Source organism: Centruroides sculpturatus, unplaced genomic scaffold (genome assembly GCF_000671375.1).
Source record: "Centruroides sculpturatus isolate CEXI.00-Female unplaced genomic scaffold, Cexi_2.0 scaffold532, whole genome shotgun sequence".
NCBI lineage: Eukaryota > Metazoa > Arthropoda > Arachnida > Scorpiones > Buthidae > Centruroides > Centruroides sculpturatus.
Window position 1 is genome coordinate 171788 of NW_019384733.1, and position 25462 is coordinate 197249.

The window sequence follows — 25462 nt, forward strand, 5'->3', positions numbered from 1 at the left end:
TAAATAATTAATAACAGTGGTTAAAGGAAATGCTGATTTTCTTGCAAGTTTGTTTAAATTGTTTTGAAAACATCACTTTTACCTTACATCAACAAGTTATTAAAAATTCAGGCATTAAGAACTCAACAAAGATCTATATATTCTGTACGTACTGTACAAACAAATATATGTGAATTCAATATATTTTCAATAAAATAAAATGTATTCTTTATGATCTTTATTTACATTCTATGTCAACTCTGACTACAACACAAGTTGAAATTGAGAATGTGCAGTTTAAGTATTAAGTATTTCCCAAAGATGAAAATTACATCAAATGATGAATAACGTGATGAAATAATATTTCATAAAAAGCAAATTCACACCAAAACTCACACTTAAAAAAGTGTTGATTAACTACAGGAAATATATAAAAATTAAATAAAAATCATCCTGTAAGTTTCTTCCTTCAAAATAAATATAATGCTATTTTAAAATTATGTTATTTTCATAAAATAATTGATAACTATTTAGAATGTAGAATAAATTTAAAATTTAATGTTTAAGATTTTATTTTAGCTCTCTTCCAAACTGAAGTTGTAAACAGTAAAAATGTACTGTACTAACCTTTACCATCAGTCTAACAGTATTATCATTCAACTGAAGTTAAATGTTAGTACATTTTTTCAGAATTTATCATCATCTTGGGTAATTCAATACATTTTGAATGTAGACTATACTTAAAATTATTGAATAATTGTAATTAGTGAAGTCAGAAAATTATTTATAAAAATAATGTCTTTTTTTTTAATCACTTGTATTATTAAAATATTTACAGAGCACCTATCCATTTTTAAATAGAGTACAAAACATACATATTCAAAATGTTTCAATTCAAATTCTTAAATTGTCTTTAGATTCTAAATCACAGTTTTCATTGAAATGTTTTGAATTTAGTTACACAAAATACTGAGGGAGGAAAAGGATTCTCAAAAACATTTTAACAATAAAGATAACTTTCGTGATTTNTGATTTTTAAAAATTCATATACATATCTTCAGTTACTTAAAATATTTTTTCAACTGTTCTTAAAATATAGTCTATTTCTAGGACAATCTGTTTAACTGTCCTCAATATATTTTATTAAAAGATATCACAATCAAATACTCCTATCTTCAATGTCATTGATATATGAGACATGAGCTTAAAATATTTAATTAAATTTAGTCAATTTAGTTATATTCATACAATCTATATTACACAAAAATTTAAAAATATTTAACTTTGAAGATAGGCTATATAGTTAAAATATCATTATCCATTACTCTAACAATTTTTTTACATACTTTAAAAAATATACACATTTTTGCATCTCCTTTCGTCAGAATTCAAATCACAATAATTTACAAAATAAAATAATCAAAATTACTTCTATCTGAATTTAAATTTAGTACAGCAAAAACAATTATTTACAATTTATTTTGGTGATCAAAGAAAATGCAAATATGCTATATTACGAGGGCAGGCTGAAAAGTAATGCACACATGCTTGTAGAACACGAACAAAAACAAATAGCAAGATCGGGCAAAAAGTGCATTAAAGTACAATTCTTAAGCTTCAAAATCATATATTTATTTTTCAACATAGTCACCGTTAAGGCTAACAAATTTCTCCCAACGTGTAACAAGTTTTTTCATTCCGTCACTGAAAAATTCTTCCAACTTTTCTTGAATCCAGGACTTGACAGCTGCCTTCACCCCATCATCTGAGGTGTAATGATTACTCTTGAGGTCTCTCTTAAGTAGAGGGAGGAAATAAAAATCACAAGGCGCAAGATTGGGGGAATAAGGAGGGTGTGGAATTGGTTCAAACTTCAGGTTTCGCAGAGCCTCTCCAGTTGCGTGCGAGGTGTGTGGATGAGTGTTGTCATGTTGCAAGATTATTGGTGCCAGGCTGCCTCTAACATGTCAAACTCAACGTCAGAGGTGTTTTAGAGTCTGTATGTACTGAGAAGAATTAAACATTGCAACAAGGTGCAATGGTAATTGTCTGTGGCAGTGATCGGACTTCTGCTGCGTGTTTCATCAACAATTATGGCTTTTCCAGGCTCACAACCATGAAATTTTATTATCCATCAATTTACAATAGACCTATCAACAGCATCGTCAGCATAAACAGCCTTTAAACATAATTTTTTCAGCAGTTAAAAGTTCAATAACAGCACGCTGTTTAACTCGTGTTGTCATAGCACCAGAACATGTCTCCATATTTCCACTTCTCAAAATATACTGAATGAACACAACAACCTCAAACTGCACATGCACATAGAGGGGGAATGTTACTTCCATATGCCACCTGGCACGCTTCTTAAAATCATTTCATTTGTGCTCTACAAGCATGTATGCATTACTTTTCAGCCTGTCCTTGTATTATTATTATTTATTTAATTTTTTTGAGAGACAATATACCTCACTGCTTAATTATTTCCTTATTTTAAGCAAACAATAGGAATGATAATAAATTACTTACATATATGAATATTTTACTCCAGTTATTTGAGTTTTGGTCATTTTTCTGCTAAGCTCTGATATATTATTAAAATAAAAGACAAAACACAATATTTAAAAGTTCTAACATTAATATTTTTGCTATAAAAATTTATATAACACTGATTTAATTAGGTATAAATTTATGAATATCTGTAAATACTAAAATATCAAATTCAGAAAACATACTTAACTTGGCAAAACACATTAATAGGCACAGATAACTCTATAACAGTTCAATAATATGAATTAAAATTCAATAAATTATTATAACTAGAAAAACTATTCATTATTGTCTTATAGTGAAGATCAAGATGATAAACACTGTATATCAGTTAAAAGAAAATGTCAATTTTGAATTTTATTTCACTTAAATCATCATTAAAATCATTTAAAAAATGATATAATTTTCCATAATAAAGAATTAAATACTGCATATTAATATTTAACATTAATTAAAATAGAATATGAAGTTTAAAAAACAATTATTTATGAATTTAATTGCAAAAGTGATAAATTTATAAATTTATCATCAGTGTTCTATAATATATTTCAGAATAAAAATATTAAACAAAAGATTTTTTAAGATAATTTATTTTACATACAAAAGAAAAAATAGATAATAAGATAAGCTAATTTAGATGATAAACATACAGAAACAACAAATGAGAACACCAACTATACTGAAGAAAATGATTTTATTAATAAATAGTTGAATTCTTTAGAAAAAAAAAAAAAGGATTAAGGAATAAAAGAAAATTTAGCAAATTAAGAATTTACTATTCATCTTTTACATTTTTGCGATTCCTTAAATAGAAAATAAAATATATTTTAATTTTATAATTTTTAAACTTTTATTAATTAAATATTTCTCATGAAAACATTCACAATTTATGTTAATATTTGGTGATATCAATGATAAATGTAATTAAAATGATTGTTGTCTTTAATTATTTTAATTATAATTGCATTCATTTAATAATTTGATTAGTATCTTAATATTCGGTTTAAATTTTTACCATTTCAGACTCAAAGTTGACATTTTCAATTGACTGACTTTTAAGACAATTTTGCAGACAGACAAATCATATGTAATATGACTTTAATGATTATCTAATTTTATATTTTACTTTCTAATTTTTATCTTACTACTGTTACATATGCAAAATCTTATACATGTATATATAAATTAGGTTTATGGATCTCTATTTATGCTTTTTATTTTTTTCCGGATATGAAGGAATGATAATTTAACATATCAGTGTAAAATTAACACTGGACACACTAGCAATGTTGTGCCTATTGGAATATTTTCTTAATTCCAAATAACTTCTGTTTATAAATGTTTTCCCTTCCAATTTAGTCTCAAGTGCGTACTTACATCATGTACATTTAAAATTTATCATTCATAGATATATTGACTATAGGCATTGGAAGAGCAGCAAGATCAAGAGGTGTTCCTTCTTCAGTACTTGGACTTCTATCAACTTTATATGGTTGTACTGCTGGTGTTATTCCTATTATAAAACGCTACAGAAATAATAACAAAATTTTGTTTTTAACAAGTGTATGAAGTTTAGAATAAATTAGAAATCATAATACTTTTAATAAACGTTAATGATTTAATATGATAAAAACTTATGCACATTTAGAAGTTGAATTTTTGATTAGGAAAATTTTTTATTAATAAAAAAAAAAATTGTAGTGTGATTTATTTTTAAAAATTCATATACATATCTTCAGTTACTTAAAATATTTTTTCAACTGTTCTTAAAATATAGTCTATTTCTAGGACAATCTGTTTAACTGTCCTCAATATATTTTATTAAAAGATATCACAATCAAATACTCCTATCTTCAATGTCATTGATATATGAGACATGAGCTTAAAATATTTAATTAAATTTAGTCAATTTAGTTATATTCATACAATCTATATTACACAAAAATTTAAAAATATTTAACTTTGAAGATAGGCTATATAGTTAAAATATCATTATCCATTACTCTAACAATTTTTTTACATACTTTAAAAAATATACACATTTTTGCATCTCCTTTCGTCAGAATTCAAATCACAATAATTTACAAAATAAAATAATCAAAATTACTTCTATCNAGCAATTATTATATTGGCTAAAAAAACAACATTCAACATTGACGTTTTTCATTATCACCTTTTGTTTTAAGTACAATTAGATAAAAAAAAATTAGCACATTATAAAAAAACAATATAATCTCCATATAAAAAGATATGCCATCAAATGTTCAAAGCAAAACATCTTTTTAGAGTAGTTCAAGAGTTTCTTTTGAAGTTAAAGCATTTCTTACACACAACAGATATTTATATGTATCTGTTGAATTTACTGACAACTAATTTAACTAAATTCAATCTACAATATCTTACATATCAAATTTAATTAATAATTAATGGGCACTTTAATATCAAATTTATTATTAACTTTATGTTATGTGCTAAAACTATCTTCTCGAATTACTGGAGCAATCAAACAAATCAACAACCTTTAAATACCAGTAACATAAATTTAATGAAACTTCAAATGCTTTTGGCCTTATCCAAGACCTGCCTCAGGTTTTAATGAAACAAATTTCAAAATGGAATGTTTGGAACAAAAATATTTGAAAAATTTTTGAGCACAACGTACACAAAAATTTTATACAGTAGATAAAATAAAAATCAAAAATGCATAACTATCATATATATAAACATTTATTAAGATGTACCCAGTGTCTGAGATGAATTAATATATGTTAACTTTGCCCGATCATTCGTAAATGTACCTCCATGCATATGATACTTGAGAGTACAGGAGCATCAGTACAACATTACGAACAACAGGCCTATCACTGCCCTGTCCATTTATGCTACTGACCCTGATGTGCATGCTAACCTCCAAAATACCAAGTTAATTAGGCAGGCCTTTCGAATGGAGCATATTCATAACCTGGAGGCCTTAGAAATATATAAGGCTGGCCTGACCAGCAAGTGTATTAACTTTATAGACTGTAACACAGTATCGTATGCATGGAAGTACATTTACGAATGATCAGGCAAAGTTAACATGTATTAATTCATCTCAGACACTGGTTACATCTTAAAAAAATGCTTACATATGAGATGGTTATGCATTTTTGATTTTTATTTTATCTACCATATAAAATTTTTGTGTACATTAAGTTTTGTTCAAAAATTTTTTTAAAATAATTTTTCAAATATTTTTGTTCCAAGCATTCCATTTTGAAATTTGTTTCATTAAAACCTGAGGCAGGCCTCAGATAAGGTCGAAAATGTTCAAAGTTTTCATTAAATTTATGTTACTGGTGTTTAAATGTTTTTGGTAGATGGATAGTTTTATGTTATGTTTATATTAATAAAAGGTGCAGATTATTTCATATATCTTGACCAGGCAATATGTGGTACTTGGTTGGGACTCTGAAAGTTTTAAAAAGTTTGACAAGGTCACTGTGCATTATGAAAAAGAGGCTCTCAAAAGTTTTATTAACAATCTAATCTCTTCTAATCTAATGCATGCAAAGTAAATAGACTGGTTCCTACTAATGTACAATTTTACAGCCTGTTCAAGATTCATGAAAGGAACTGTTCATATGAAAGTTTTGTAAAATTTTACAATATATATACATTATATACAATTATGCATTATGCATTCATAATAACTTATTAAACATTATCACCCATTATCCAAACTTCTCATTTACTGTGTTATATTTATATGTAAATATTTAAATTATATATAAAATATATATAAATTTATTAATATTACATAATATAAAAACAAAATATATAGCTAAAAAATTTGTATATAAAAANAAAGTTCCATTTGGAAATTTTGGACTAAAGGATACAAAACATACAGGGTACGCTAAAAAATTTGTATATAAAAAAATTCTTTCATTGTTTTTTTAATTTTTATCTATTTATATATAACTGAAACAATTTTAACAGACAAAATACTTAATTTTAATGTTTATGGTTCTAATAAATCAATGAATGTTCTTAATGGAACTACTAAATATAATCTTAAAAAAATCAAATATTTCTGAAGAAAAACATGTGTAACATAGTTTTCACTATGCTACATATGCTTAGATAGGCACTTTTGAAACACCTTGTATATAGTAAAAATTATCTATTATGTTGAAATTAAAGATATTTTTAAAAATTTTTATACCAGCATAATGGTTTTGACTTAGTCAAAAGTTTATGGACCCTTCTGTTTTTTGGAAACTACAATTCAGGAACATTGATATGGTGAAACAATTCTTCAAACTTCAACTTCTTCAGGATGGTATTCTTGACAATATGGAACACCATACCATTATGCAATAATTTTTCAGAATTAGCTCAACATCTGCTTTCCTGGTTGCTAGCTTGGACTTGGAAGCATAATCATAGATAACATGTTCACCTAATTTAACACCTTTGGAATTTTTTGCCTGAAGATTCATTGAAATCATGTTACTGTAGCTATTCAAAAGATAAAACTTGAAATGCTTGAATGCATGTTCTGCAAAACAGCTGAATGCTTTGAGTTCTACAGAGACATCGATAATGGTCATATAGAAACTAATCATTAAATTAGACCTACATAAACAAAATAAGTACTATATGTAGGTAAATATTTCATGTTTACACACAAGAACATAAATATGAATAATGGCAGATAAGGACTGATTTGTTCTTGTAATGAAGGAAAACAGTAAATATAAACAAAGATACCAATAGAAAAACTGTTGAAAACAAAATTTCTTGACTGCACTTACATCTTAAATTACTCAATCAGGATTAATTAATAATATTACATCAAATTATATTAATTAATAAACAACTAAAAATTTGAACAAAATTATTCTTAACTGTATAAATGAATTTAAATACACAAAATTAAATACTGTAATTTTTCATTTTTCAAATTTTTATCAGCTAGGTAATTGATGCTGAATCATGCTTATTTACTATTTTCAATATTCGATTCTCAACCATATTTTTGTATGATTGAGAATCCAATTCTTTTAAACTTAATATGATCTAAAATCAAAAAGGTAAACCAATGTTAATATCTAGAATAAGAAACTAAGGCATAAATCTAAACGGTTTTCTACATGTGAAACCTGCAGATTCTGCATCAATCATATTAATACCAAATAGATCAATTGTGAAACCAATATAATTTTACAAATGCTATCATTAGCATCTGCAACTTAATTTTTTTTTTTTTAAATCATTATTACAATCTAAATATTTCTAATAATGTGTAATAATTTTGCAGCTTATTATCACTTTAATAATTATATATTAGAATAAGTCAAATGAAAATCAGCCAATGTAATTTATTTATTTTTAATTTATAGATAATAAATTTGCAATGACCACCAGCATTGAGGCATTTTTCCTATTGTATAAATGAAGTTGGTGATTTCTTGCTTGCAGAAGTCCTATGGTTTCTGCTTCAGGAAGTCTATGAACAATTTGCCAGAGGAAGTGAAGCACCTGAAGGGTTGCAGGTTTGCTTCAGTTGCAAACACATTAGTCACACAGCAAAAGGTGCAAACTAAGGCTGTGCAACCAAAATTTTGATATTGATATCAGGCTTGATATCAAGATTCTTTTGGTATATTGATAATCAAAAAATTTTGGTAAGTACTGAAGTTGATAGTGCTATGCCAATAACCAATATATTGAATCAAAACCAATAAAATATTGGTAAGTTAGTAATTGTTACTTAAAAAAAGTAGAGTTGATGATTATTATAACATAAACCCAACTGTCAAAAAATTGCACTAGAGTGTTAAAATTCTGGAGGGGATGTTGCAGTTTTCACGATTAGTGTTGTGTTGATAACTGATATATCATGCCAAAATTAATACATGTTTACAGATATTGATATGCTGATATCTAGAATATCAATTTTATTATCATATATTAGGTTGCAAATATATTTTGGTTTGATATATCAGTTATCAGTATAGCAATAGTCCAGACTGTAGAGTAGATGCTGCAGAATTTCTCATTTGAAGTTCTCAAGCTTGTCATAAGTCTCATTACAATGTATAGTCTTGCATTCTCATGCAAGAGGATCATCCAATCTGACAAGAAACCTCTACACTTATTCTTGATTGCTGTAGGGGTTTCATCCTACAGTATGGACCTTTTGTACCTATTCCTTTGATTCATAGGTACAGGAGATAGTTACAGATTTCCTGAAGCAGAAACAAATAACTTCTACAAGCATAAACAGTATAATTCATTAAAAACATTGAATTATCCAATATTCATGGCAATGGATTACGAATTAAAGCAAGCAGCCTTGATCACTGAAATTTATAAATACCTAAAACAACATATTTCAGTTTTTGGTTTCTTCTTATTTTTTCTTCATATAATTTTAGTACTAAGATCAAATTTTTATTTTTTAATAATCATTTTATTTGTTTATTTTTAGTCATTAAAATGGACAAAAATAACTGAATTATAAGAAATAGCAGCTTCATTATTAACAACAGAATACAGCTAATAATTAAATGAAACACAAATTAGAGACTTTTTTCCTTATATTCTTTCTGTATTATTCAATTGCTTAATTTATCGTAAATATTTATTGGGCTGCAATTTTCAAATTGCAGACCTATACTTTTCCACTGTCATCTGTCTGTTTATCGTTTGCTAATCTCGAGAATGGAGTTAAATAGATGAAAATTCAGACCAGATATGGAAAGCTTAGAGGCTGGAAACCTCAATTAACTATATACCGTACTTCAAATTTAATTCATTCCAGCAGGTCATTTGATGTCCAAATCAGTTTTTCACATTAGAAATAATAGAAAGTGAATCAATCCATTCTCAAACCCCAAACAATATATACTTCGATAAACTTAAAACAGCAAACACAAGTTAAGGTAACAATAACAGAATTAAATGCCCCAATAATATATTAAAATGCGAAAGCAATAAATAAACTACATAAATACTGTATAATAAAATGAAAATTGCATTTGTTGGTAACAGATCTTGGACTTTGGCATCTTCATAGATGTGTGATTTAATTATAACAGTTGTGAAATTTAACATATTATAGATATTGTGAGATTTTATTTTTTGTTTAGCATCTTATTTTAAGCTATTTACTTCATATCTTGTTTGAATAAAATCAAGTAGTAATGTCTTTGGATAAAAAGCATATTGGGCATATGCATATTACGCTCTGATTTTCAAAAAGGATATAATGTCATGCAAACAGTAAAAAAAAAAATTTGTAATATGTATGGAAAAGACACTGCTAAACTTGTGTCTTCTCCATACATGTGTCAAATGTGGTTTAAAAAGTTCCATTGAAAAATTTTGAACTAAAGGATACAAAACATACAGGGTACCCAAAAGCTGTCTACATAGAAAAAGTACAGGAAGAAATTGTTAAAAATCAACGAATAACACACAATATAGTATATATAACTAAACACACCGAAAATAAAGTGAGAAAAAAGCACTGAAAACATACAAGCATAATGCAAGAGCAATAGTCAATTTGGAAACATAACAGATTACGCTTTGAGGGCATTTTTTCACTGTGTGCACAATTTGAACTACAAGGCAAATTTCGTATTCAAACTCTAAAGCATTTGAAGTTAGAGTCATTTAAAGTATGAGGTACCACTGTATTACAAAAATATGGACGAACTAGACATATAATGATTCAGATATAATTCTTAAAAATTTAAATTTGACAACTAAATAGAAAAAGGAATATTTTCGATCAAGGAGTATATACTCTGCTTTTTACTTTCTGTTCCTACTTGTTGAAGAGTTTTAGAAATAATTCTCTCACTCAATGTACAAATATCAATAAAATTTTTAAATAGTTTCAGATAAATTAAATAGAACATATATCATAATGTTAATGTAATTCATAACATGTGTTCTATTTAATTTATCTGAAACTACTTAAAAATAGTAAAATAAAGAAATATTATATATTTTTTTAAAGGAAAATTATTTGTATCAAGTATTTAAAAAATATTATTTATTTTATCTATATCAAATTCAATTGCAAAAATATTAATGATATATAATAAAATAATAAGTATTTATCAATAATAAATACAGAGAGATTATAATTAAAGTATCTCTATTCATATTAAAAATCAATTATGCCAATAAACAACCAAAATTCAATACAACTTTGGAATTATGCTTCTTAAAACTTATAGAATTGATTCTTTTTATTACAAAAGTATTTTCTCACAAGTGGCAGATATACAATGAAAGTAATAAAGTTTAAAAAACTTTTTTTTAATGAGTGAATTTTTTAAAATTGATGAAGGTTTTTTTAACTGTTTGTTATAAATTAAGGCTCCTTTGGTGATAGAATCATAAGCCAATGGGTTGAATTAATTAGCATCAATCTTAGAATGCCCAAACCTCCAGCTTTATGGGATTACTGAGCTCACCAGAGTATTTTCAGAACCTACATTTTGGCAGCTTGATCCTTGAGTCTTTCGTTGGTGCACAGCTTAAGAGATATATATCTCAGCCCTAAGGCTATAGTCAATCAGAACCATTAAAATATATCTGGATTCTCAATTCAAGCTGCACTTGTCTCACTTCTGTATTTATTTTTACACCAAAAATCAGATTTTTTTCCACTTCTTTATTCTAATGTTCTCCTTCTAATAACTTTCTATCTCTCTAGTAGAGAATAAACCAAAACTTTTTCTGTGCATTGAGGTTGACTGCTGTGAATTTTGCTCCTCCAAATTTTCTTTCTTTTCATTTTTAGTAAGTTTTTGATTATATCTTTGCTAGTGTTTAGTGTTAAAGACGTATAGATCAAGATGTCCTTCTAAACTTGGTTCATAGTTATTGTGGATGATATTTTGTGTTTATATTTCTGCTGATTTCATTAGCCAGCAACTAGTGCTTCAGTTCTGTCATCCCATATCTCCACCATTTGGGTCTCAAAGTCCTTGCAAGAATAGGAAATCTCTGGACCTTGTTGGATGTTGGCCTATTGTTACTGGTTATGAAGGCACCAATAATTCAAGCTTCAAGGTACCAAAAATGTAGGTCTGCCACTGTTCATAATTTGCTGCCATGAATAGCAAGAAAAAGATTAGACAAGTTTTTTGAATGAATATGATTAACCGTAATTTCTTTTATCTAACTTTAAACACAGATAATAATACATTAACTCTAACAATTCTAATATTGTGTTTAAGATGTTTTAGTGTATTTGGAAGTAGTTTATAAGTGTTTTATATGCATAGAAAGTTAAAATAAACTGAAGTGCAAAAAAATTAGAGACAACAGCACATGCAATGTTGTTACCTTCTACCCATAGGGGAAATACTTTGAGCTGGAATATTTGCATTTGACACCATAGGCATGATACTTATCAGTTATGTGTGACCTTGGTTAGAGTAGCAATGAGCCATGTAAAGGATTTATTTTTTGGTTTGATTGTGGACAGATTGTTAGAGCAAGAAGAATGAGTCACCATCAATAAGTTGGCCAATGCTTTTGGATTTTCTTGTGCAATGAACAGTTTCAAGGGTTTACCAGGAATACTTAAATTCCAAATAGACATCAGAAGTACGCACACAGTGTGGACAACCATGGCTGATACAATAACATGACTGCCATTGGGCTAACCAGATTAATAACTATGCAACAAAGGGCAACTCAGCACCAAATCACAACAGACTCCAACAGGGGCACTGCTGAACCCATCAGTCAACACACTGTGTAATGTACACTGTATTGCTTGGGTTTGGTAGTCACAACTCACTTTAGTGTCACTACCAACATCTGGTATCAAGCAATGCACCTCACCTGGGACAAAGAACATCACAATTGGTCACTGGATGACTAGTGCAATGTTATGTGATCAAATAAATCTTGTTTTCAGCTCTTTTGAGATGATTGTCATGTTCATGTGTGGTATGATATAAAGCCATGATTACATTGTGTCAGAAAAGAGTTGTGCAAGCTGGTGGCAGCTCTGTCCTGGTTTGAAGTGTGTTCTATTGGCATGAACAGGGACTAATGATGAGACTGCAGTCGACCTTGACAGATGTGACATATACTAATCTTGTGTACTCTGTAGTGCTCTGTAGGGCCGAGGTCTTTGTAAATAAAATATTATTATTATGAATACTAATCTTTTGACAGACTTTTTGCACTCCTTTATGCATGCTATTGTTTCTGATGGTAATGGTTTGTACTAGTAGGATAATGCTACTCCCCATAGAGCATGGGTGGCACAACAATAGTTTGAGAACACTTGACAGATTTTCAGCTACTCCCTTGGCCACCTCAGTTGCCAGACTTGAATCCATAGAACATTTATGGGACACTGCATAAACATTACTCAATGCCTTGAAGAACTATCCAACTAATGCAACTGAATTATGGATAACCATTGAATATGTCTGGATTGAAATATCTGTGCAACAGACAACTCAGATTCTTTGTAGAATATATGCTGTCATGTAGCCAATGTTATACAGGCTCAGGAAAGAGCTACATATTATTATGTAGGTGTGTCTAATTTTTGGCATTTCAGTTTATATACTATATACTAAGACAAACATTTGATTAACTGATGACAAATACCAATCATATACAGGGTATTAAAGCATTAGGGTTACAAAATGAAATGGGTGGTAGAGAGAGTCAATATAATCAATATAAAAATTTCTGAAGTTTCTTTGCTGCCCTGCATAGCATACATATAGCACAGGAAAGCCCACCATCATTGTCACAGACTTTATTTCATGGTTTAACAATTTTAAAAATAACCTGATTTTTTGGGTATAAAGAATGCAATTTAATCTGAATAATACAGATATTAAGATTTCACTTGTTATGGTCAAATAAGTAAAATTGCCTCCAGGTATATATAGTCACAATAGAGCATGACAAACTGTAGTTACTGTAGTTTAAGAATAAGTTTGATTTTTATTCAATATTACATAATTACTCATGAAACCAATGTACAGTCAACCCCCCTGTAACACAGGTTCATATAATGCAGATTTGTATATCGCGGCAAAAAATTGCGACCATATTCATATAAAGATGCTAAAAGAGACTCGTAAAATGCGGTAAAACGTCATCGCTGACTCATGTCGCGACAGGATTGGTCAAATCTGGACCAATAGTGGACGAGCAGCCGAACTAATTACATGCTATGGAAAGTTTAGGCGGTAAGTTGAGTTTACTATCATCTGTACAGTATATAAATTAGGTACTGTAAGTCTAATACAGTACTGTAATTTTATACATTTCTTGTGAAAAAAACATTTCTTATTCAACGGCCATAAAAATTATTTCTATTAATGATATCTCCAAAGTTCAACAAATTTTTCACAGAAAAATAACTTATCAGAAAATGTGCCTGCCGTTTGGTGCGCTGCTCCGCGACGAAAACAAGCTTAAGTAATGGTGTCGTCGAACGGTGCACACTCGGTAAGTAATCCTACAATTTTTTGTTTATAGCATAGTTTATACGGATTATTCCCAAAAAATTATACATGTTTTGGAAATGTTGAGTCAAATTAGTCTAGAATTGATTAATTTTATGGAAGAAAACCTTTCAAACAGCCATAGTCCGTAAACTGCACATGTGCTGGGCTGTGATTGGCTCATGTATTTAAGGATTCCTACAACATGAAATTCTTATAAAGTGACTACCACACTACCACACAAATGTATCTACCACATTATAGGGGAGTCGACTGTATTCTCAAATGATGTTCAAATGAGTTTACATTTAACTATTAGTGGGATATGCCTGACTGCAGTATGTTTATACTTGTAATCAGTGTATCTGTCAAATAATATTCAAAGATTACATTTTAACTATTGGTGGGATACTTCTGATGATTACAGTATTTATGTAGTTATAAACGTAACTAAAGCATCTATCAAGTGATATTCAAAGGCTTTGAAGATTAACTACTGGTGAAATATTTCTGATGACTTTAGTGCTTATATAATATATGTAATAAAACATATCTAACATATCCAGAAAATTTTCTGACAGTATTGACATTTAACCACCGGTGATGATTACAATACTATGTGTAAGTTAGTATATATCCACTTACAATCAAAAATCGAACCTGTAACATTTTCAAACTTTATGAAGTTCTTCTTCAGGTGGAAATGGAATACTTGAGAAAAATAGAACAGGAGATTCTATTTTTCTCGAGTATTCCATATAAACAAAATTCACCGAATTCCGCTCTGACAGACATGCGCCATTGTGTACGGGTGTCAATTATTATCGATATGTGTCTAAGAGGAGTTGCCAGGCTGGTGATAGGTTGAGCTCTTCTTTTTGGTGTGGAACAATCTTTTATAGGCTACATGCCAGTAACAGGTTCGATTTTTGATTGTAAGTGTAGTAAACTTCCAGTGTTAGTAAAAAGTTGAACAGTATAGTATATGTCCTATCGTTCTTATAAATTGAATTTCCAAAAGTTTTACTAGCAAGTTTTTTACACTGAAATTCCTACTGTAGTCATCAGGCATATCCCACTAATACTTAAATGTAAACTTATTTGAACATCACTTGAGAATACATTAATTTCACAAGTAATTATGTTATATTGAAGAGACAGTGCGATTCAAAATGCATAGATTTTAGAGAAAAAATAATAAATAAAAACTGTGTTGATACTAGTGTTGTTGGTTGGTTTGCTCCAGTTCTAGACAATTGACATTTGGAAGAGACGATTTGTATCAAAATCATTTTATTGATTAGAAGAAAAAAAAAATGATAGAATATGTTTATAATCCAAATCCAAATAAAATAATCACTTCAGATAGTTGAATTAATTTACAGTTAGATAAATGAAATTATCTTCTTCCTGATAACTGGATTGATGACTAAGTACAGTACATCAAACAAAACCTTTACAATCCAGTAAATAATTTTAGAATAAATTAAAATTCTAAATGTTGTTGACCTGAAACAGATCTTGCATAAGATCAAAAACATTTGTCAAATTTATATTAAAATTATTTACTGTATGGTAAAAGTTTGTTTGATGTACTTATTACAATTAGATTTAAATCTAATAATAAAATGTTTCTTATGTATGTCATAAAAGTGATTTTAGTTTAAAATATATGTAACTGTGTGACATGTATCCAGTATAATTTAAAGATAAAAAAAGTACTAAAGCCTATTCAAAATGAAAACCTGCCATAACAAAGGAAAATTTCGTATGGTTTGTATTTCTGTTTTCACAGCTTTTACTGTATATAGTTTATATCATTTGCTGTTAGTCTCATTGTAGCAAGTTTGTTTATAAACTGTTTTGTGTGATTTGATAATTTTTGTACTTAATTATAATTAAGTATAAAGCCTAAAAATATCCAATATTGAGCCTTGTATACACAAGGCTCAATATTGGATATTTTTTTATACCCAGTGCCAGTTTATGGTAACTTCCACCTGAGACAAATTTGATTTTTGCTGCCCCTGCTTCCAAAGCATTTGCCAATAGAGCATTTCTAGTGTTGGCACTCTTGTATAAACTATTTATAAACAACTTTAAAATACATTTACAGAACTTTATTACATTCTAATTGTTATTTATTTATTTATTTTGAACATTTTTGACTGCTCATTTTGCTATTTGAGGCATTTGTCTCCTGGTGTTAACCATTGAGCAGGTCTTGTTTACACCTTGAACTTAATAAAATTAACTTAATACATTTAATATAATCATCTTTATTTATAACTGTAACATTATTAGCTTTGTTACATGGAGTACATATGAAATACAGTAATACCTCGACTTACGCGAACCCGGAGTTACGCGATTTTCAAATCTCGTCGATTCGTCTTTTGTTTGAGCACCACGCAACTCTCGATTACTCACTCCCCCCACACCATTGTTCAGCTTAATGTTTGGATGTGTCGTGTGGAATCGACACACAGCTACAATTTATTTTGTGTTATTTTTTTCTGTGTTTGTTATATCTACGGAGACTTGAGAGACTATGTGGTGATTTCTTGTAACCGTGAACGAATCAAAAGATGAAATAAGATTTATTATTATTATTAGCTTACATACATCTGACTTGGATTTACACAAATTGTGAAATTATAACTCGACATACGCGAATTCGACTTATGCTGTTATCGCTCGGTCCCACCTATCGCGTAAGTTTGGGGTATTACTGTACTATAGTATTCCATGCAGTGTCTGTTGGAAAAAATGTGTGCAATTTAGATGTCACAAATGATGATTACATACTTATAAATCAACTTTGTAGTTTGTGTGAAATCAAACTTGTACTTTTACAAAATTTAAAAATTTTCAACACCCATGAGCTTGATAAGAGGAAGCTATCCTCAGGATAATTCTGTTTCTGCAGAGCCAGAGATATGAAAGGTAGAAGTGGAAAAGACCCTACCATCAATCCATTCAAATCACACTGAGTTAAATGAATTTTGAAAAAAAAAAAAAAAAAGGACATTCTACTATGTTAGAAGATTTAAAACTGGAAAAAAAGCAACTTCAAAGATCTTTGATTATGTCAATACTCAAATAAATGTGGGACTTGAGAACACAACAACACAGTAAGCTTGGCTGGTTTTTTTTTATTGAGAAGAATATTAATATCATAAAAACTTGAAGAAAATCTTGAAAAATATTTTATCAAATTTGCTAAAAAAATAAGGTAATTTTTTGTCTTTTTGAAAGTCTAAATAGATCCAGGACTGATATGACTGTTCTATATATATATAATGTGTACAATATATATATTGTACACATTTTTTCGAACAGACACTGCATGGAATACTATGATACGCCATATGTACTCCATAGTACAAAGCTAATAATGTTACAGTTATAAATAAAGATAATAAAATTAACTTAATACATTTAATATAATCAAGGTTGCTGGATTCAACACTGGCTTCAAGGTGTAAGCAAGACCTGTTCAATGGTTAAGGCTATGAGGCAACTACCTCAAACAGCAAAATGAGCAGTCAAAAATGTTCAAAAGAAGAAAAAAATAAGTAATAATCAGAATGCAATAAAGTTCTGTAAATGTATTTTAAAGTTGTTTACAAATAGTTTATACAAGAGTACCAACACTAGAAATGCTCTCTATTGGCAATTGACATATATAAATATATATATATAAGTCATCATAGATATAACTAGACAGTTGGTTAAGTAGTCAGTTTTCTCTGGTCTTGGCCGACTTACATAGGCATTAATGTTAAAAAACTCTGGTTTACTCGACACCACTGGATAAATCAACATACTTTTCCTGGGCCCATACTCATTTAGATGTCCAATAAGTCAACTCCCCTCCTGAAAAAAACAAGTTCACACCACACAGCTTAACATCACAGCAGAATCCGATTTTGCATTTTCTCACCTTTCATTCTTGCAGCAAGTGTTTCACATTTCTGTTAGAAACGAGTATTTGAAATCTAACAATGCTTACACTGAAGGAAAAATATGAACTTGTATCTGAATTTGAATGTGATAAAACTTCACAAGCCAAATTTTCAAAACAAAAAAAATCTTCCAAGAACAACATTAGTGGGAATTCTGAAGAAAAAAGAGGAAATTAAGAAACTTTTTCTTGGGTCTTCGTAGCAGCTGTCTCGAAAATGCCAGAGAAAGTCACTGATCGTACAAAGATGTCGAAGATGCTCGGTATTTGGCTAAAGCAAATTTGTTCATTAATCTTCCTGTTTTGGGGCCAAAACTGAAACAAAAAGCATTGGAAATCACTGAGGTACTTGGAGTAGAAACCAACTTTAGTGCCAATGATAGATAGTCAGAGAGATACATTGCGTTGCACTGTATAAAGCACTACTGCATTTACCTAATTATAGTTTTGTGGTTTTTTGGTTTTGGTGTGGTTTTGTGATATGACATATAAATGAAATTGAAAAAACAATTTCATTTATTTGTCATATCAGATAACTCGACACATTTCCACTTCCCCTTGGGTTGTCAACTTATGTGGACTTGACTGTATATGTCTGTCTCTCAAACAATATAAAATTGTTACAGATACGTCGTACTAACCTTTTATAGCTTTACAGTTACGTTTTTAAGTAGTAACTGCAAAGCTATACAAGGTAAGTATGATGTATCTGTAATTATCGCTTTGTTTGTTGAATGGATTTGATTAAAATTGTTGCCTTATAATTATATTTTATGAAAAATGACAAAGATCACATAAAGCATTGCTTGATTTATAAATATCAATTAATTCTGCTGAAACCGTATTAAGTACATGAAATATATATGATAAACAGAATAATGTCTGATATCTAAGATAAGCATAATGATGATTTGAATGATTTTGTAACAGAGGCTTTTCATTGTAGCATCAATCCTACATCAATCCAAATTCAGCAGACAGTGAAATTGGATTTAGAATATTAAAAGAACTAATCAAAAAAGATCTAATGCACTGCTCTGATAAATAAAGTTGAATGTGTTCATAATACTACAGAAAATCACACTAAATTGTAAGTTAGATGCTTGGATATATAAACACAATAAGTGCACTTCTATATGACTCATTATGATTTCATATGTTTACCATGACTAGATTATGCTGTCACCAGAGATAAGGAATGGGTACTTATTTAAACCACATCAGAAAACAGCAGTGACTACCAGTGGCAGAAAAGTTATTGCCTGTCCTGTTATAGCCATTGGTATAAGTAACTGCAAAAATTGACTTACATTCAAAAAATTTTGTTCTCAGTCTAAACTACTGCTTGTTCACTGAACTGATACAGTGAACAACCAGCAGAATGTAATGAATGTGAATATGTACCTGTACATTCTTCAAAAGAATATAGGAAAAAGTATGTAATAAGAAATCACCACAATAACCAAAAATTCAGCAAAAATAAAACTAATATTTTTGATTAGCTTTACAACCATCAACTTTATTATGGTGACTTCTTACTTGTTCATCCAATTCTTTTGATTGTTTTTTAAGTATGTAATAACTGTGGCAAATATAATCACTTTGCCAGAATGTGTAAAGATCATTTAGTGTAGTTGGAACATGTAATAACAAGTAATAATTTTTTAGTAATAATTGTTAAAACAAGTAACTATTATGACTTATGTATTGAAATAGTTATTATAACTGGACAGAAATTAAATCTCAAAGTTTACATTGGGCTCAAGCAAACATTTTATCAATAATAACTTTCAACAAATTGAAACTAAACAGAAACATCAAATCAACTAATGCTTGAATTGCTTCATTTACTATAGATAATGTCCTAATTATAGGATGTTGTGAGCTGCTGGAGTGTCAGTTCAAAAATAAAATATATTCAGTTATATTTCATACTGTGAATTTCAATTGTATAAACATCTTAGAATTAATGTTGTGAAATGACTCTGATCAAATGCATCCATGAAATTTATGAAAAAACAAACCATATGATTGACAGATTTCATGATCTATTCACAGCATGTGTAGGTGAGATACCAATTAAGATTCACTTAGAATAGAAAGAGAATTCATTCTGCATTCTATCCCTCTAGGAAGATACAATAGCCCTTCATACTAAAAATATTGGAGCCAGATAGTATGACTAAATTAGATGTTATTGAGCTAGTGTTACCACCTGTTTAGTTTTCACCCGGACAGTCTGGGAATCGACTCAATGTCCGGGTGAACTATTAATTTTGTCCGGGAATATCGTGCCCAACCTGTCGACCTTATTTATTTATTTTTTTTTCCTTGCTTGTACGATTCATATTTGTACATGTCTCCAATATCCAATAGAGCTAAATCATCTGTAGTTGATTTTCTTAATTTAGGTTACTTACGTTACTCCTATCCAAGTCTCCCTAACCCCTAGTAACTGTAACTGATTTACAACTGGCATGTACTGTACATTACTCTTCGCATTGCAAAATGACACTGTGCATGCATCAGGAACTTCTGTTCGAACAAACCTCACCTGCTGTCCAGGTCAGTGATTTTGAAAAGGTGGCAACACTATATTGAGCCAATAGAATAATTCACTGATTGGGTCAATCAAACAGTTATACAAAAGAGAAGAATGGAAATTTGAGAATATATCAATAGGAGAATGATCCTATATATCTGAATAGTGCAATTAAATGATCACATTTAAATTTCTTACTCATGTTGAAATTATAGCCAAATTGTCAAATGCAAAATACTTTGCAAAGCTTGATGCCAGCTCAGGATTCTGGATGCTTCTTCTAGATGAGGCAAGTTCAAATTATGTACTTTTCACACACCTTTTGGCAGATATGTTTGCAAAAGACTATCATTTGGTTTAAACTGCTCTCATTTAAACCTTAAACTTAGATATTTTATAAGGTTATGCTGCAGATTTTTCAAAGCTTACCTGGTACAATAATCTAAATAGATGATATTCTGATATTTGCAAATTCAGTTCAAGAACTACAGAGAGTTGACTTGGTATAAGAAAACAAGAAAGAATGGCATCAAATTCAGCAGACAAAAGTATGAATTTAATAAAACTAAAAACATTTCTTGGACATTGTTTCAGTAAGGAAGACAAAAGCATTGAGAGAAACAAGATCAAAGCTATCACATAAATCCAACCTCTCAAAGATAAGAAATCCCTAAAGAGAGAGTCTTCAAAATATTCAATTGTTTAACAAAATTCATTTCAAATTATTCTGACCTAACAAGGTCTCTTCACTTGATGTTGAAGGATAAAAATCAGAAGACTTTTGATAGGTTAAAATCAATAACAACAAAATCACCAGTGTTATATTACTATAACCCCAAAAAGCCAATAGTTCTCTTTGTGGAAGCTGCTTCCACTGGATTAGGAGCAGTCCTGTAACAAGAAGACAAACCCTTGTCATATGCATCCAGAGCACAGAATGATGTTCAAACCAGATATTCCAAATTGAAAAAGAAATTCTCAGTATTGTATTTGGTTGTAAATGGTTTAGACCAGCATTCTTCAACCTTTTCACACTTGCAGACTGGAAAAAATAAGAATAATATTTCATGGGCCAGAAAAAGAGTAAAGATAAATTTTCTTAAACTTAAACTGCTTAGATGTGGGTGACGTGTGCAACTGTCATAACCGGCCATAACAAGACACTGGTTACTGTGTATTGCAATGGCATTGCTTTTCCTTCACATGTGGCTTGTATTGCACATTCCAAAGTATCAACATAATTCTTTTTCTTCATTTCTTCTAAACTTGAAGCACTAGTACTTAGTACTTGACATACTTTCAGTATCATCACTACTTTTCACCTGAGTATTGACTCTTTTTAAGAAGATTAAAAGGTTTTCTTGTTTGACGTTTTTGTCTCCATTTTGTGGGATTTAAAATTTAAAGAAAAAAAAGAAATACCACAACAATACAAAATAATAAGCAATAAATGAAAGATAATATGCACAATTGCAATAAAATAAAAATTTTTGCTACATGTCACCAATAAGCAAGCTGATGCAAGCTGATAATGTAATGCTTACTAAGTGTAACAACAGTGGTGTAAGAGATGGAGGAATTATCACAAGATTGATGCTCATTTGATAATTATATTTATGCATGACAGTTATTTTATAAATTCTTTTAATTATTATATAATAATTATAATATTATCTAATAATTTTAATAAAATTTCTGATTTATAACGAACATTGTTTAAACAATTTCAATAATAAAAAGTAAATGAAAACTGTTTATATTAATTATAAGTTTAAAATATTATTTTTTAAATACAAAATGTCCTGCCATTTTACGAGATTTTTTATAGACAGGAAGGAAATTTCCTTGGACCAGTACCAGCCTGCGGACCCAAGATTGAAGAACACTGATTTAGACAATTCATATATAGTTATCTGAGAATAATTGTTAAGACAGATTACAGACTGTTAATAACACATAAAATTACTACTAGGACATTACGTGACTTTGTTGTATCATGATAGGATTTAGGCAGAGCCAGAAAGAAACAAGCAATCCTTGCATTTGTTAGACACAGAAAAGGCAATCCTTATACCTGAAAGTTGCAGATAGGCAAACTTTGCACTTGCTACCATAAAGGAGGCTGTCTTTGCTCCTGTTGACCATGGGAGAGGCAATCCTTGCATTGGCAGGCCACACAGAGACGATCCTTACAGTTACTAACACAGAGATGTGATCCAAGAACAAAGCAGCTAATGCCAATGTCCACCAGTGGCTAAGTGAATAATACCACTGAATACTGGTAGTTGGTTGTGAGTTCATGTTTGGCCAATGGGCTAGCTACATGGAGTTTTCCAGATTTTCTTCACATTAGAAACATCAAAATAGGGTCCAATTTTCCATAAAAGACCTCCTGAGAAGTATTCATGTTTGGCAGATCACCTATGTGTCCCATTACTGTATACAAATGAAATCAAAACTAAAAGCAATCAATGCCAATTGCTTTGTTGTTGTGCTCTGTTTTTGTGTCTATTTTCTATTAGGCGCATGCAATGCTGCTTTTATTTATTTCACACCCAAATTCTGTTAGGCATGCTAAAGGAACACAGACATTGTCATTTTGACCCCACTTTACATCAAAAACGAAATCATGGATTCCTATTTTCTACATTACGTTTATCATATTTCTGGATTGTTCATCACAATCAATAGAAAATTGCAAAGTTTTATCAAAATTGGCCATCAGATTTTGAGAACAAACTCAATTCTACATGTCATATAGATGTGCTAGAACCTTGGGATATCATGTGACTTTGTTGCACTATTTATGCAATATCACTTTGTCTCACACACTAGTGAAACAACCTTATATTTCAAAAACAAAGTCATAGACCCCCATTTCTGATTAATTGCAATGGATTCCTCATTGCAATTAATGAATAACGGCAAAGTTTAATCAAAATCAATCAAATAGATTTTGAGAACAAACACAATTCTGTAAGCCTCATAGAAAAAAAGCTTTGCTAATGCTCTACCTCAACAAGATTACAAAATATGCTACTTAATCTACAGTCATATCACTTAATAGTTACCTACAAACCAAGAAAATGTTTATTCACTGCTGAAGCATTGTCAACAGAACATAATCTGCAATCTAAAGACTCTGACTCCTTTGACAAAGAAATAAAGTCACAAATGATTCTACTAATTGATAATCTCCCAATTACCAAACAAAACTTATTATTTGAGAACAATGAAAGATCCCATAATGGTGAGTTTAAAGCATTATATAACTGAAGAATGGTCCAAATATAAAAAATGTAAACAAGGACATTCAAATTTTCTTTGATATAAAGTCTGATCATGTTAATGGTATAATTTTTAAAAACAATTGCACTGGTAGTATTAGTGAGTAATGATGCTTAAAAAAGTACTTGCAGGATATCATGTTAGTAGTAGATGCAAGTCAAGAATTAGATCAATTCTGTTTTGGTCCCTCATGTCAAAGGATGTTGAAACATTTGAAAGCTCATGTACAGTTTGTTGTAGTCTCCAATCCAATCAAGACCCTTTCCCTCTTATCCTACAGGACGTTCCCAAACTTCCATGACAAGAAATTACTAGTGATGTTTTTTGAGCTACAAAAGAGATACTAAGTTATAGCAGTGAATAATTTCTCAAATTTTATTGAACTTACATCAACCTAGCAAGACTACTGTCATAAACAAGTTAGTCATTTTTCTCTAGGTATAGTATTTTTATTAAGCTTTTCACAGACAATGCTTATAAACCAGAGAGGTCCAACCAATGGCCCACTACGAGGATGGTAGAACCCTTGACTACATACATAAAAGATACTCTACTGCAACAATCAATGACACACTGACAAGAGCGCTGGACTCATAGTATGGTAGGTAGGTCAACCTATGCCTTTGTGCTTGAAGTTGGCCGAACTCCAGTAAGTTGTAATTACAGATTGATGCAAATATTTACCACTCACAGGAGGTTTCCCCACTTAAAGTCCAAATTCGGACAAGGAGATAGTAGTTGCTCCTGTGGGTGTCCTCGCAGCGACGCGAGACACTATGTACTTGACTGTCCTCTAACTGAGGACTTCCGCTTAGGGGCCGACCAAGTTGATTGGAGTAAGCCCCCTGAACAAGTACTTAGAACGCTAGCAGCTAGTAAAGGAAGCGGGTTGGTGACTTTTTTTGCTGAGCTGTTGTGGCGACGTTAGACATGGAATTTTTACAACAGAATATTAAGTGTATGTAGCTAGTAAAAGAAACTTAAAGAAACTAAAGGATTTGATGGGAAAAGTTATAGATCTTTTGGATCTCTAGGGTCCCTCTCCCTAAGGGGCCCGTTTGCCCATTCTATTTAACGTTATGTATATATATGAGCCAAGTTTTGTGGACATAGTGCAGTACAGGCTGCACATTATAAAAGTTATGCCAAGTTAATGAGCTGGACCGGGGTACAGATGGGAGCCCAGAAGATGTATCATATGGCCCAGCTATGTTGTCCCTGTCTACCTTGTCAGGTATCTGACCAGCTTATGATTAAGGCATAGTCTCTTTAACCCTGTAATGCCATTAGGTGGGGCAGGGAAGGAGTTGCTTTATAAAGCCATGGCCCACTTAATATTTTTATGAGGCCCACTGCATCCTAAATTTTTTAGGTACATTTTCATTTATTTTGGTAAAGTACGTTGTAAAAATTATTTTTGTTTCACTAGATATACTTTGATGTAATGATATAATTGGTGCTAGAAAATTGTTTTATCTAGAAAACTGTTATGCATGTGGGGTAGTAAATACTGTGTGAACAATTCTTTTTATGCATGAAAAACATCAAAACTGCTAAAAGAAATATGTCAAGTGATTCCCATTTAACTAACATTCTTAGAATAAAGACTAATACCATAAAAGCAGACATTGACAATATTAT

The 25462-nt window shown here is 30.1% G+C and overlaps 1 protein-coding gene across 3 annotated transcripts in view; it reads right to left on the reverse strand.

Annotated features, from left to right (window-relative positions):
* Positions 1-3434: 3434 nt before the first annotated feature.
* LOC111628235 (sodium- and chloride-dependent GABA transporter 1-like) overlaps positions 3435-25462 on the reverse strand; it is a 110009-nt gene continuing 87981 nt past the window's right edge. For 2 of the 3 annotated variants that reach the window (XM_023371982.1, XM_023371980.1), the window contains exon 14: positions 3944-4055. Coding sequence is in view for 1 of the 3 variants with exons in the window: in XM_023371978.1 (XP_023227746.1) it covers positions 3918-4055 (138 nt within the window). In the remaining 2 variants the exon portion in view is untranslated. Of the gene's footprint in view, positions 4056-25462 lie in introns of all 3 variants that reach the window. The other variant, XM_023371978.1, reaches the window with a different exon arrangement.